At 39.7% G+C, this 16,632-nt stretch overlaps 1 protein-coding gene across 1 annotated transcript; it reads right to left on the reverse strand.

Annotated features, from left to right (window-relative positions):
• Nucleotides 1–7,029: 7,029 nt before the first annotated feature.
• On the reverse strand, nucleotides 7,030–9,135 carry LOC119737878 (leucine-rich repeats and immunoglobulin-like domains protein 2; the record flags this gene model as incomplete). The annotated part of the gene is made up of 1 exon (XM_038212515.1): nucleotides 7,030–9,135. A coding segment is annotated over one exon (2,106 nt), but the record flags the coding sequence as incomplete, so codon positions are not given.
• Between the last annotated feature and the right edge of the window lie 7,497 nt (nucleotides 9,136–16,632).

Here is a 16,632-nt window from a genome sequence, read left to right on the forward strand (position 1 = left end):
TGAGTTCAATCGCACATTGCAGACTTGGCAGGATTTGCTGCACACTCTTCGTGCAGTGCTGGCGCGGTTTTAGAGCCAATATTTTGGGGGGCTAGCAGGGTGGATCCACAATTTTGTTCAAAGAGGCGTGCTGAAATGTAGACCGGTTATTTTGCCCGGACACTTCGCCTCTCCGAAAATCAACAGGTGTGTGTGTGTGTGGGGGGGGGCTGTATCGTGCCATATTTTCAATGGGGAGCGCTGATAAAATCCTACAATCATGCACACTATATTTATATTAGCTACTAAACGTGTACAAAATGCACCATTCTCACGAACGTCACATTCTTACATTTTGCTAGAACCATTTTTGTTTTTAATGGATTTTATTTCGGTGGGGGGGGGGGGGCTAGACAAAATGTTGTGGGGCTAAAGCCCCCCCCCCCCCAGCCCCCCGTAGAACCACCACTGGTGCAGTGTGGCTCATGTATTCATAGTTATGTAGCGTGTGATACTGTCAACAGAAGTGGCCGAATAAAGTTTTGACCGAACTTGCCAAATGTCAATATTTCGGCAGTAATTATAAACGACAGTTAGGCTTTTGGGTGCGAGTCGGCCTAATTAGGCCGACTCGCACCCAACAGCCGGCCTGATGATCAGGTTGAACTTTTAAAAGACATCCCAGCATTTCTTCTGTAACCTACTTCAAGGTATTACTTCAGCGCATATAGTTTCTGATTACTTCAACGTTAGTTTTAAGGACAATCTGTACACCATGTTTAACCGTGATTTCAAAACAATGGTTTATTATTGGTATCTTGAACCATACATTTTTGTTCAGTAGGAGCATTATAAAACTGTCAACGTCGCAAGCCCGCGCCGGGAACGGGGTTGCTGTGGGTGCTGCAGCACCCCATACTTTTTGGATTGGGGTGCTGGAATATGCTTCAGCACCCCCTACTCCCGGGCAAAAATGTGTCCGAGCCATGCAGCAGTGTTCTACGACGATGAAATTGCGCCGCTACGCTATACATTACGCTTGCTCTACAAATATCTCCTTCCTTTCTAAAATCGTTGACATGTCTATGATATTATGAACTTGCGCAATATTGTGGCACCAGTGGAGTTCCGCCTTGCTTTGACCCAAAAAGCAATAACCTCGGCCATGGCATTGGTGGCAAAGTGGTTTGTGCTTGTTGTTTACTCAACATTAACAAAAAGCAGGGTTCATCCTGCGGTTACACACATTCCCAGCCTAATAGGAGTGGGACCGGTTTTCATTGAAACTAGTCATGCATTACGCCAATTCAATTCCAGTGTAGTTTCGTTTTAAAAAGCTATTCATGCTTTACCCTACTCTGCAAGTTTTTCCTCATACAAACTCAGTAGACCGATAAAATATTCTTCCCTCACCCCAAACTTGCCATCTACCGATCATAAAGATGCATTTGGTGCTTTAGTCTTTTATATTTGCCATTCCAGTTAGTGGCCGTGTCACGTACACAGCCCTGTTTGACCTCAGTTTCTTGTCCCGAGGTCATGCACGCACGCTTGGCCCAAAAGCGTACGCGAGATTTTACGAGATTTATTCGAGACTACAGAAAAACACAAAATATGCTTGGATACATGCACTGTTTGGCCAAGATGGTTAAGTAAGTGAAAAGTTGAAATCGTATGCTTTATTTTGATGCCAAAAATAACTGCTTTTGACAAATATAAGTGTTGTTACGGCCTGTCAAACAAAATCATATTTTTTATCAACAAAATCGAGGGCCGAGAGTTTTTAGGTGAACATTCGATTCTTAAAAAAGGCCGAAAGAAACGGCAAGGCTCAGTGGATAGAGGAAAGTATACGCTTCATTTTCATGTGAAACACGTGCAGGAGACTTCTAATGTTTGGTCCAAATTGCCGGTTGAAAAATGAAGACTTTTGCCAGATTTCATGATTTTCAATCACATGCACGCGTGTAAACGTAAGTACGCCGACACGTACGTTGGCCTGAAAACATTGTGAATAGCTCGTGATAACGTGCAATGAATGACTTATGAATATAAGCAGGCCATACTCGAGCTCGACCAATCAGTGGGCGTATGGGTCACAAGGTCACACCGTGTTTGGGTTCCCCGCTCTATGCTTTACAATTGCGACGATCCTTTCGCGTTGTGAAAAAGGGAAGTTGTTGGAAACATTAGGTGTACATCAAATTCTTCAAATATTAACGACATCACGTTCACGAGATTTTTTGTAGATGAAGGTTCACTCTTTCCTTTGATTACCTCAACATTTGGGAAACTTTCGTCGTTCTCGAAAAAAAACCCGGAAATTTTATAACCTAATTTTTAGTTGATTTGTCCGTGAAATAATATCGTCAAAATGCATCGAAATCATTTTTTTGAGAAAAAAATACCTTGATGGATGTATGAATTAGGTCTTTAACTACTTAAAACAACTTTGTTTGTTTGGATCGGTTGTGGTTTGCCATGAAAATTGCGAATTATCTGAAGCCTTTTTTACGGCCATTGTTCGCTGGCCTCGTGTTGCTGTCAGTTGTGTGGACGACAAAATAGAGCAGCTACGCGTGACACGGCAACTGACTGATTCCCTGTATCAAACAAATAACACTGCAAATATAGAGCTACATCGTTTGTTGAGTTAGAACTATTTTATTGGCTAGTTAAGTTGTGAATATTTTTATGAACAGGAATTCATCCGTTTCTAGTGGAACCATTTGTTTTAACTTGACCCAAAAAACATCCTTTCGGGTTTTATAAGTTTCAGTATACATTTTATTTACACTGATGACGTCATCAGTTAAAATGTCCAAACTTAATATTGATTTAGTTCATACAGGATAACGTTCGTCATACAGTGAAAATAACTTTTGAAAATAAGGAAATATAATGAATTTATAAGTGTGTGTACTAGTAACACTTAACTTCCTGTTCCGATTTAAATTTAATGGAAAGAAAACTGATCATTTACAAATTCTTCTTACAATAACTTCCAGTCTGATGACGTCATGATTCTGAAATCTCACAAAGTCCTTTGAGATTGTACAAAGAGCATTTGGGGTTAATTTGGTAAACTGTTAAAATTCAAGTTTCATCTATCTTTGACGTCCTTTCAAGTTAGTGACGTCATCATGCCAATATTTGTGTTTGACATTCCTCACTGATTATTTATATATTAAACCAAAATGCTTCCAATTTCAAGTTATATTCAATTTTCACTTCCGGTAAAACTGGAAGTAAAGGTCAAACAACAGTACTAATTGCCCAGGAATTCAAAATATTGCTCTAAACACTGTCTAACTGATCACATGATAGCGAGAATGGTACTCCAATCATGTGAAAAGTTACAGTTCAAGGAATGTTTCTAAAAATGTTGACATTAAATCTCTTAATTGTAATTTAATACCTGATGATGTCATGATGACGTAACAACATTTTTTTCAGGTTCATATTAGGTTTTATCATTATCTGGCAAACCGTTTGGAAGAAATTTCTACATTTGAATTCACCTAACTTTGGCCTTGCGGTAGCCCCGGAAGTATAAAGGTTCAGCGACTTCACGTACACGACAAAAAAGTGGTTACACCTTTATATTTCGACACCCCTATGTTCCGACACCCCTATGTTCCGACAACTCAACCTATGTTCCGACACCCCTATGTTCCGACACCCCTATGTTCCGACTGCACATATTCTTATCCCTATCCCTAACCCCAACCCTACTAACCCTCACCGGGAGTAACACAATCTTATATGCAGGTTGTCGGAACATAGGGGTGGCGGAACATAGGTTGAGTTGTCGGAACATAGGGGTGTCGGAACATAGGGGTGTCGGAACATAGAGCAGTCACCCAAAAGGTTCAATCAAATTATTAATGATCTATCTGATTACAAAATACAAAAATCATTGATTATTTTGTTCAAGAGTTATAAGTGAAAGGAGTTGGTAACTTTTTCAACTAAAATCGCTTGTAATTTGATACCCGATGACGTCATCGTGACGTCAAAGTTATATTCTCCACTTGGGGTCAGGGATGACGTTGGTTCAAAGTTACACGTTGAACTATTGAGGAGAAACTTGCGGAGAATTACAGTCCAGAAAAATAGAAACAAAGAAGATTTATTCGAACAATTCTAAAAAGTGATCCAGTTGTGCCCGATTACTCAATAAATAATCGATATCAAAAATTGCTCAACCCTTACTGAAGATGTCATCATGCAATTTTTTTTGATAGTATGACCTCCTTGGTTAGAATATATATACACAAAAGCATTATATATCCATCAATACACGGCTCACCCCTCTGGCTGCTCGACTACCTATTTCATCACGTAGTAGTGCATCCAGAATCCAAAATTTTCCGGGGCCCAATAAGAGGGCCCCTAGCCCCACGCCGTAAGGGCTCGGAAAATAAAACAAAGCATACACGAAGGAATTTACTACATGTAAGAAAGCAGCCTGCGATGTCATGCATAATGATACACTTCGTTTTCCAGAATTAAATGGAACAAAAAATGGAGATAAAAATTCAGGGTTCTCGACTTTTCAGTACAGTAGAAACGTTTTAAGAGCAAAAGTATATTCTAAACTCAAAAAACTTTTCCTGAAGGAGCATATCTTTCGTTGCCTGATCAAAACCAAAATCTATTGTTCCCATAAAGCATATTGTGCAAAATAAATGAAAATGCTACTGCATAGACACTGACGAGAATATCAAAATGCCCACCAAATACCAATAAAATAGGGGACAAAACATGCGCCATTAACATAATTATTGAACGTGTAAATTATAATGATCTAGTCTAAGCATAATTCATGTTAATGGATCCTTAAGGAGACATTTATCGTCATAAATTATACCTTAGGGAGACACCTGACATTAAGGAGACATTTCAATGTCACCCTGGTGTCATTACTCCTATTTAGAGGCAAAATTATAATGTCGCGAATAGGCTATCTATTGCTCATGGTCCAAAACGTAAATATACCATGAATTCGTGGGGGTAGGATAAGGGAAATTGGGGTTAGGGGTCAAAAAAGTTGGACCAAAACTTGTGCACAACCCCAAGGGAATGCCCCCTAAGGTACCATTTCCCGTAATAATATGTAAAAACAGCTGCTTGAAATTTTACACAAACCGTACCAAACATACTACTGTCTTGACGCGCGTCTATTTCACTCTAACGCACATTTCATGCACAAGCCTATAAGTACAAGTGAACCCCACGTGACCGTGTTTCGGCCAACCAGGGTAAAGAACCAGCAAGAGGTGTGTTATAATAGCTTTATAGCTGCTCTGCAACCTTAGTAAATTGATATAGATTGTTTTCGTCATTTCTTTAAGGACGCCTCTAAAGCAAGAAGGACTCGTATGAGTCAGTATAATTATTGTAAATGATTAATCGATGGGACGTTGTGAACTAGGGTTATATATTTTCAGTGGCATATGCAGGATTTTGCTGAAGGTGGGGGTGGCAAGCAGACTATCCGTGCTAGAAGGGCTGCATGGACGCCATCCGACTATTGGAGGCGCTGTATAAAGAAGACAATATTAGACAATAGATGGCGTTCTTCATTGCAGCCCCCTCCTTCCTAAATACGCCACTGGATATTGCCAACTATGGTTTTCCAACATAAAGGTTACCAATGGCCTCCTAGGATTACACATAACTTACTAGAATTAGATAACTGGATGTTAGATATCGGCTGACGTTGCCAAGTAGGGTAAGGTATTATCAACAAGGGTAACTTTGTTTAAGTGGTTAGATATTGTTGGCTCCAAATCAAATCTAAAGACAGATAGTGGGATTTCGATTTTATTTTCAAAGTTTTTGATTTCCTGCAAAATAGAATTCTAATAGCGCACATAACATGTCTCAGAGTGGCGCCCATTTGATTAATGATCATTAATTAAGGTAAACATTGTAGTTTTTGCTATTATGAATATACACGCGAGTAGATGGAAACTGCTCGCAAGTTTATCTACAATGAAATTTATTTAATGTAAATAAACATCCACGAATGTATGTGTTATAATTAATACATTAAGCCCACTAAAAACAGGTCGTACTGTTAAAATGATACCATACAATTAATGTGTGCAGGCTATATTTATCTTAGCATTTTTTGTTTACCTACATTAAGAAAAGCTTTTTTTTTAATGCACGTCTGCAGCGGAAAGACTGAAACGGTTTCTATGGCGATTATATAAAAGAAAATGTACCGTTTACTTGCTGTAAACCTAAATAACGTGTGTGAACTTAAATAACATGTCCTAACTTTCATTTATAAAACCAATAACATGATAGCTGCGGCACGTACATTGATGACAAAATGGATATATGACTGCTACAAACTGCTAACTGATTGGATCGACCTCAAGTATGCAAATAAAATAAGTGAACGTGCTAAGGTTTACTAGCTGGCGTTATCAATTAAGGAGTCAAACCAAAGCACATTGGACAGTTGTAACTGATTACTATGTAACTGATTACCACCTCTGCGCGTTATCATGAGATATATGCGGTAAAAAAACCCGCTAAAAGTTGGTTTCACAAATGTACAGGTCCAAAAGTCCAATAAATGTGTTCATACAAAAACTATACAATATTTCCAGGTAAAGAAAGAAAACTATATCTTTAAACCATTCATAATAAAAATAATATGGTGAACATAATGGAGTGTAACGAAACATTGAGTAAGGACACGTAACAGTCTAGGCTGGTTTCCGCGTCGGTGGTCCCGCGTATCACAATGGTGCGCCATTACCTTTTCTGAAAAGCGAGTAAAGTTAATGACCATAATGCACATGTGCCAATTGGTAACGGAATGGTTCAAGGGCTTCATTTCCCTTATCAGTATTCCGGCAGAATCACGGTGGAAGAGTCGCGAGGGCAGCCGGACCGCTACAGTTTTAAGTGTTAACCTTACCAGATCAAAGATTGTCAGAGATAGGTATTTGATGTTTCACAAGGATATGACTGAATTCCAGTTTTGGTCTCTCTTTTTTTTTTTTTTGGGGGGGGGGGTCGACACACCTATGACTGATTGCCTCCTACAGCCACAGGTTCATAAATGTCATCCTTGTTCTCCAGCAAAAGCTCTTGGTAGACCTGTGGAGGCTCGTCCGTCCGTATGGTATCCTGATATCCATCGTTGCTCCCTGCTCTTTGTATTGCAGTTGGGCTCTCTCGGTCATCGACTACGTCGTTGACATAAACTCCGTCTGAGTTGGAAGCCTTTCCTCGTCGGAAGGTCACCGCGAGCTCGTGTTTCTGCGGTCCTAGAGATGCCGAGCTAGTCTGGTGTCTCTTTGTATAGCCCCGTCGAAGACAGAATACCAAGACGAAGACAATGAACATGATAGCAATAGTGATAACCATGGTGGGGAGAACAACAGCAGCCAAAGAAGTACCTACTTTAGGCATACCTGTTGATATTTGGTCTTGGGTTACAGTCAGAATGACCACAGCTCTGTCCATTTCACCAAGGATATTTTGGACCAAACACGTGTAGATTCCTTGATCAGATAGCTCAACTAAAATGATGAGCAAAGTCATGTCGCTTGAAATGATAAATCTGCCTTGCCATTCGTCTGGTATCACCGTGCCGTTGGGATTCAGCCATGTTCTGTTGGGGGTGGGTATCCCAGTCGCCGCACACGAAAGAGTCGCCGACAAACCGACTATCAGGTTAAGATGGTTCGCGTTGGTCACGGCCTTCGGGGGTTCGCAGGATTGTAATTCCAAGTCTGTAACCACTGCTCCTGAGTTTTGCGGTGGACCTTGACATCGAGGGATAACAGACGGGGGATTGTTGCGAAGCCAGTCACGTAGACCCGTCAACCGGCAGTCACACTGGAGCAGGTTGCCTTCAAGCTCAAGTCTGGATAGCGCTCTGTGTCCCCCAGTAAGAGAGTCACCAGGAACCACTTCGATCTGATTGAAACTCAAGTCCAGGACTACTAGTTTATCGCAATGGCCAAGTATCAAGCTGATGTTATGAATCGAATTGTAAGCAAGCAGGAGGTTACTTAAGTTGCTGGGGAGGCAATTTGTGATATCAAAGACTTCAAGTTTGTTTTCAGAGAAGTCCATCGTGGTAAGACCAGGCACCTGCCGAAACATCTCTGAGTGCACGTGAACTAGTCGATTCCCAGCGATGTACAGATACAGTAACTTAGTGAGTTGACTCAGAGCGGTTGGTGAGATGAACACAAGTCGATTATTTGCTAGATGGAGCTCAGTAAGGCTGCTGAATCCTTGTAGGGTTGTAGAGGACAGGTTGGCCAGCATGTTATCATCAGCGTATAAGATCTGAAGACCTTCTGCCCAATCTGGTTGTATTAGGGAATCAAAGGAGTTATTGCTTATGTCCAGTTTATTCATATCTTTATTTTTGCTCAGATGTACCTTAACTGATTTGAAATCTTTTAGTCCGTTGCTTGCGATATTGAGCTCGAACATGAACGACGCTCTCAAGTTACAGGTACTCAGCCTATTATGACTGAGGGACACTAAATTAAACGTGTCACCAGTAAATGAAAAAGACGAAATTTCATTGTTATCCAACAAAAGTGTGCCGACATCATCGCGTGTCAAAACGAGGCCTGATATCTTAGTGAATTGCAAGCTTAAAATCGAGGGTAATTTAGTCGGAAGGAAGAAACCAGTTAGAGGGTTAAAATTCGCCGAAAAGTATTCCAAAGCTCCGCAGCTCGGTATGTAAATTAAATGTACAAGTGAGTTATAGTCGACTGAGATATTGACGAGGGAGCTGAGGCTGCATGAAGTCTGTAATGCTGAAATGACGTTGTGTTGCAACGAGAGTTTCTGCAGGCTTCCCAACCCGGTTGACTCCAACAGTGACGTCACATCAGAGATGTCGTTGTAGTCAAGGTACAGCTCAACCAACCTCGTGAACGTCCCGTTGAAGTCGTCTGGTTCCAGCACCGATATGGCATTGTGGCTGAGATCCATGACGAGGGAGTCTGGGTAGTTGACGGGGATACAGTTCAGATTGCGGGAAGAGCAGTCGGCCCTCGCAGTCACGTGGTCGTAATCACACTGCGCATGACAGGTAGATGATTGGGAGATTCTGATGCAAGCTCCAAGAGACAAAAGGAAAAGAAAGCAGGCCATCGTCACCTGAAATATACAATGTATAGAAACATATTTTCCCAAAAGAATCCTGTTTTTCTCAACATATTTTTGATTTATCAATTTTAGAGGGGGGTAGGGACAGCTATCATAGAGCTATGATAGGGTTTGTAGCTCTGTTATGCTTCGTGGAAGCCCGTTTCGGACACGGCCTGAGGCGCCTGCCGGACGTTGCATGGCCTTATGGGATACTTACTCAAGTTACCGGCTCGGCGAGTCGGTCACTTGGCCAGGCTCGAGTAAGCGCGAGAAGTCACGTGAGAGGTAAATCGAACGCTGTCGCGCTTGCACGAGTAAGCGCGGGGGAAGTAATCGAACGCACTGATAATAGGAACCCAAACCGGCCACACATCTTTAATTTAAAAACAAATGACACGGGGAAATATCGCTAACCTTACGACCCGTTAAAAATCTAAATCTCAAAAAAAATAAAAATACCGAGTTGCTGTGGTCATTCTACTGGTACATACATCATAGAGTTTTCCCAAAAAATAGTGCCATTGTGGAAGGATACACTGTAAAACCATACCAGGGTCCAGGGTATGTTGTACACAAAATATCGTTCACTATTTCCACAACATCTTCTTGTGTTAAGTCTTTTCATGAAAAACGTATTTTGAACAAGTGGATGAACTTACCATTTTTCTTGCTCTCTGTGACCACGGCGAAGAAAAAGACCAAAATCGGGAATTGTTGCCAATGTCAAGCCGACAGCTTAGGAGGCGGATGTAAAAACTGAAAATGATGAAGCAAGTGCAGCACTTATAAACTCCGAAGCCGGCTTTCTGTAATTTGAATGTATGTATATCTAGGCCTATTGTTATGAACTTCATAATACAGGGACTCCACTAATGATTTAGAAGCTGCCCAATAGTCGATTAACATACCGTGATAAATGGGCTTCCGTTACTGTTTAACGAACTTCGTCCAACAATTAGATCCATTGTATCGCAGACAAGCAACTTGTTGTTTAACATCTGCCACTAGCGGTCACTGTGAAAGGGGCGGGATTAGCTAGGAAGCAACTGGCGCTAGGTGGCTCCATGTTGAAAACAGATGAGTCGCAGGAATAGCACATTGTTAAAGGTAAGATACAACATTTGCAAACATCAAAAAACGAAATGATCAAATTATCACGAAATACCTTGCTGAATTGTTAGGGATTGACAGTGTAAAGCATCCTGTAAAATCGTGGCTCCTGGTGTGCTGACATTTTCAAGAAAAAATGTATTTTTCCAACGCTGGTCGGCCTGTTTTTTTTTTCAAAAACAGCTCCTACTTTTTCATATTTAGTAATTCCGCATTTTCTTCGCAATAGATTACACACCTGTGAAGGGGTACAAACCTGCTAGAGTGATTCTTTGACCTTACAATTCCCCAAAGTCTTTACGTTTCTCCGTTTCATCTTAAGTGGGGTCGGGGAACCAGACAACAAGAAAATGATTGGTTTTCTTGGTTTTTCCAGCATAATCAAGCCCAAAACGTGAAACAAGTCAGTTTAACAATATTTGCTATAACATACTAATCCTCCAAATCCATTTATTTCTGAAAATTGCAGCAAAAGCAAATGTTGTACATTCCCTTTAAGGAAGAAAATCCGAGAATATTGGAATGGCGGCAATTGTCGGTCGGCAAAGAGACGGAAATAAAAGCTGAAGAGGTTTGAGGCAATGGACATACGCCTACTTATAAACTGCATAACTGTTTTCTGTACTATTTTGCAGGTTATCTATCTTGCGTTAATGATAATTAGTGGGCTGCAAAACAGTTGAAGAGATGAACAAGGGTCGATTAAAATATTTGGCGAGATGGGCTCCGTTAATGTTTAACGAACGTAATGAAATAGAACTTATTCACGAGGGAGCCATTTTTGATCGTGAACCCTGAATGGAATTGATACATTGCAAACTGTTCAATGGGATGGTGCCAGACTATTTATGCATTCCAAGCCTCACTTTCAAATTATTTTTTAATGCTGCTTCAAATATTCATCAGAGCAGGCTGGTATTAAATTGTAATGAACTTTATTTCATTGCTTTCATTAATTTGCAAGTTCCAAAAACTTCACCGCGCTTTCAATCTGGTTTGGCCGACTCGTGAATGAATCTTTTGGGACTTCCCAACACCCCCAAAAATTGAATCTATTAGGTTACAGCTAAGATCTGCTTAAGTCATGTTTTCATACTTTACATCGTGAAATACGAACAATGCGAATTTCACGATGTTGTCCATGGATGCCACAATCTTCTGCCCTAATGATCAACTTTGAGCGATCAATCGTGTACACTGACAGTTTAAAACCACCGGGTCAGGGTTGTGTGACTCAAAACAAATTGCAACGTAAGGTAAAGTATCAACCGGAGGAGGGGGGGGGTACAGTAGCTGCCAAACGAGGGTGAGGTGTGGTTTAGCAGGCATTAGAACTGCGTTTTTCTGCATGATATTTCTATTTTTGGCAGCCAAAAGGGGGGTCGACTCTGCTTCACGAGCAGGGTCTGTGGTGGCTGACCCGGGTGAGCCCTGAGAATGACGTCAGAGCTAATCGATCGGTACAGGGCTGACCCAAATCAACCCGGGTGAGCTAAACGAATGCACCTATTGTAAATGATTAAAATGACTCGGGCGTTGCATGCGAACCCGCATGGCAGGTAGATGATTGGGAGATTCTGATGCAAGCTCCAAGACACAAAAGGAAAAGAAAGCAGGCCATCGTCACCTGAAATATACAATGTATAGGAACAAGTCAGAGTTGAAACGAACGTGGGTCGAAGACAGAGAGGTCTCAATGCAGGATTCAAGGGGACTCCTTAACAGGTTTTGAGAGAAGGGATAAATATGCAGTTAAAATTTGATTTGATTTAAATACTTTATTTTTATACTTGCTCATCACAAGTGAATATCAGTACGGGAATTCAACTCAGTATAATAGGCCAACACGCGCACGGTCACCTTTTCTTAAAAATAAGAAATAAAACTAGCAAACCAAATTGTTAAAACAAATATCCTAAATAAAATATACAAAGGAAAATATCACAAAATTTACCACCTTCGAAAAATCTGGATCTCACACAGCATAAACCGATAACGAGGAGCTGTTTTCAGTCTACATATTGCCAAGTGTTTTTCAAAGCAAACTTAATATTATGCCGTCTAACAGCTACACTATGAAATCAGAACTTGACTTTAGGTCGTTTAGGAGTGTTGTACACATCAGATAATATTCTTGTGGAATTGTAAACAAATTACTATTAAAACAAATACAAATATTCTTTCATTCGAAATAAACACAATTGTTGCATCAAAATCTACCACCAAGTCATGCATGATTTTCCTTTGTTTTAATGCTTCAACTCAAGTCTATGAGTTGCTTAGCTGGAAAACATTGGATTATCAACGAAGCTCTCATGCAAATATCCTGGTGTAAAACTGTTTTTAAACATTTACCAAGAAGTAAGTTAAAACTGGACAAGCACCTTCTTGATAATTTCGTCAAAGTATCTGATCAACATTCCCACCGTACACAACACTTCTGAAAACATTGTACCTCCTCATCTAAGTCAGAATGTGAAAGAAAGACCTTCACATTTAGAGGGGTGCAAACCTGGAATATGCGCTTCCATCTCATCTTTAAAAAACCGTCAACTGCAAACATTAAGTATTTCATTATTGAAATCCATTCACTACTGACAGTAGTCGTTTCTATAGGTTTTGTTTTTTATTCTAGTTTTTATTTCTTAGGCTTTTTATTTTGTCGTGCAAAGTCCCCATAAATTAACATTTGCTGAGCCTTTTAACCTAATGGGTTCTCTTTTCATCAATTTGGTTGCTTTTTAAACGCTTGTCTGTCTCTACGGTCGGTCTTTTTGTGCACCATGTTTTGTCAGTTTCATCCTTAATAATATTCAGATGTGCAAATGAGTAGATTTTTTTTAATGTAAATTAATATGCTTCTGATATTTAGTTTAAGACAGGCCCTACTTTATAATTCTTGATATATTTTTTTGAATTCATGTGAATTTATGTGTCTGTGTATTGTTTTATGATGATTGTTTGCCTTTGATTTTAAATGGGCTACCCAGTTAAATAAACAATTACTAAACAAATAAATAAATAAACTTTACTTAATATATTGGTGGTTTTTTTTAATCTTACTATAGTGGGTAAAAAAAAATATGATACTATTATGGTATAACAAAACAATAGTTAACTGTTATGATATAGTCCATGATGGGATTTATATGCCCTTGGGGTCCAAATGGTTCGCTTCATATGCCATTTACCCCCCCCCCCCTTCCCCCAACCACTTAGTATAAAACATAATACAACATCGCAGCAGACTACGTGAGCTTTTCATGGCATTCATGTACATTGCTTAAAAAATCAGGCTCAGAGACTTGATGAGGCATCACAAACCTAACTAGCAAAATTTAGCTTTCTCGCATGGATTGCAACTCAAGAGCTCCATATTGCCGTCTAGGCGGGAACTACTTGCGGTTGTATTGCATATTTAGTATTTCTCATCATCAACAGTACTATACATAATGGGTAACTAGAAGGAAGCTTACTCACATTAACCCGTTTTCCGTTTGTTCTCCTAGATCAAAAAACTGGTGAGAGCACAAATTCTGAAGAGTGATTCAAAATGTCGTCGGGCTAGACGTAAAAATATTCACAAAAAGGTGGAACAAGACTACGTGTTTCCAAACAATGCAACCGATTTCCTGACCAGTTTGTGCTGTAATCGCACCTTTTGTTAGTGTTCAATGAACTTGTTAACATATAACGGGACTCCGAGGACGCCAGTTGATATAAGGTATAAGCTTTGCTGCTCACTCCTTGTACAGTGTGGCCCGTGTATTCATAGCAATGTAGGGCCTGCCTGCGGACATAATATAACATGTGACACTGTCAACAGACGTGGCCCAATAACGTTTTTACCGAACTTGTAAAATGCCGTTTACAATTTGGCAGTAATGTTTTAATTTTTTATTGGATTTTGCCCTATATCTAGGACTGGAGGTAATTATAAAGGACAGTTCTTACACCTATCTCTGGTGATGATGAGGTAAAACTGTTATCAGGTTTTCCCTGCAACATTCCGCGGTTATATACTCGCTTCTATGCATGGACTCGGTGCATATAGTTTCTGGCAACTCCGCACTTTTGTTTTGAGGATCACCTATTACACACTGTCTAGCCGTGATTTAAGAATTTGTCAAGATTTGTCAGTGGGCGCATCATAATAGTGTCAAGTGCAATTAGTTGATGAATTGATTATTCTGCTGTAAAGGCATACCGAGAGGGATGTCCGGGCTGGCGTGTTAAAAAAATAGCCACATTATCGTTGCGCATTGTGGCATTTCGTAGCATCCGTACAAATACAAATACTGGGAAGATAAGGGACTTTTCCTTCCATTGATATTCTAATATCTAAACAAATACGACAGATGTTTTCCCCAAAGGCAGATATTGTATTCCTCGTCGCAAATTAGTTTTGCTTCAATAAAGTAATGTAATATTATTTGTGCAACTAGTTTCATGTTACACATCAGTTGCACTGGCAACAATTGACAGCAATTCATGAGCGAGCATATTTTGATCGACTAATTGACCTAAAATGATATCTGTTGTTTTCGTGTTAAATTCCGTACGTGTTTTCTCACAGCAAAGGCAAAGCTCCATTTGGCAAAATGAACGAAAAAGAAAATTAATCACACACCAAAAACTGCAAACGAATAAAAAAAATCAATTTTTAAGGAGGTGATTTGGCAACTTCAAAACGAGCCTATGTTCCTCCCATACACGGTGACTTACAAAAAAGTGGAACCCAAACCAAAAGAAATATACTTTATAATTAAAAAAAAAACTATGTAGCACCAAAAATAACGATGACTGGTAAGCTAATTTATTAAACTACTTCTAGATGAAAAAAATTACTTCAATTGCTCTACACGGTAAACTGTTATCACTATTTAAACAAAGTAACCCTTTTGAAGTTTCGTAAAAAAAAAAAAATGTGTGTTAGACTGTTTTGAACAACAAAGAAAATGACACAGAATACTTGTTTCAACAACTGTAGTACACAATATCCTTACTAACAACCCTGCATTGGCTAACAACTGAATTTCCCCATATACGTAGTGTACACAGAGCAGAATTACCATTCGTGCATATGAATAATTAATTAGCTATAATTCCCAAACCCTTTGACCTATAGTCACAAAAATTCTTGGGCATGTTCATGATAAGTTGTTCTATGCATGTACCGAGTTCAGAATTTTCGTCATTAGATGGCAGAGATTTGGGGGGGGGGGGGGAATCCCCCCCCCCCCCGGTTGCGAATCTTTTTCTTCCCGAAACCACATCCGCTTCCCCTCTTCTGATTGGTCCATTACATGCATATCAATGCCTTGTTCTCCACGACACAAACCCAAGATAGGCTTTACTTCTTGTGAGAAATGTTCCTTCATCACTTTACTTATTTAAAAGGTAAAATGAGAAGAAGCGAAAAACGCTCACTGAGATTGGAACTCGGATCACCTGATTAGAAGCAAGGACTACTACCAACCAGTCATCGAATCAGCTGCCAATTATCGGTGATTTAAACACTGTTTATCCTTGTTATATATCTTATTCTTTAAAAGCCTTGCACATCATTAATATGCATAACGCAGAGAGAGCGCCCTCTTTTAACATTGTCCGCTCTCGTTTGGGAAAAGAAATTTCGCCCCCCGGCTGGGAGATGGTCAAAATAATCCGGCCCTTTTATAGTTTAAAGGACTTCGTTGAATACGATTAACTTTTGAACTGAGGTTTTATCGCTGGTGATGTTAAAAAACATAGTTGTAACGACATTTCTTTAAATCGCATTTTTGGACAGAGGGTCGAGAATGGGGGGGGGGGGGCGGACGCCATCTTGTTATGGGGGCGCTGTTAAAAAACCGACATCATGGTCAATGTCAGACAATAGGTGGCGCTTTTCGCTTTGCACTGGACGTTAAACAGCCATTCGCAAACAGGCTTTTTTTTCGTAAAAACAAGTACAAAACAGTGACCAAAACAGGAAATTTAACCATTTGATGTCTTTATGCTTCGAAGAAAACTGATTTTCTTTGGGACTACTTTCCCAGTTTGTAAAAGTCATCAACCTATTTGCTTATTCTCATAATGCTATAAGCATAAAACCACAAAGTTACATGCAAATGCATATTAACTTCATTCACAATTCCTTCGATATTTTATAAGCAATATTATTTTTCACTAAACAAACTCACGAGCCATTTTGAAATTGTATCCTTGTAGGAAAAATAACTCTGCCATCATTGTTGAAACACCTTTACATACTGATCGCATTTAAAGATTAAACATTCCCATTATAAAACTCGCTAACTGAAAAGCAATTGCAAGGAAAAATACGCCAAAATTAAAACAAACAAACATTAATGGTAAGCTTACACCACTTTACGAAACAATGAACAGAGG

Source organism: Patiria miniata, unplaced genomic scaffold (assembly GCF_015706575.1).
Source record: "Patiria miniata isolate m_02_andy unplaced genomic scaffold, ASM1570657v1 HiC_scaffold_3, whole genome shotgun sequence".
NCBI lineage: Eukaryota > Metazoa > Echinodermata > Asteroidea > Valvatida > Asterinidae > Patiria > Patiria miniata.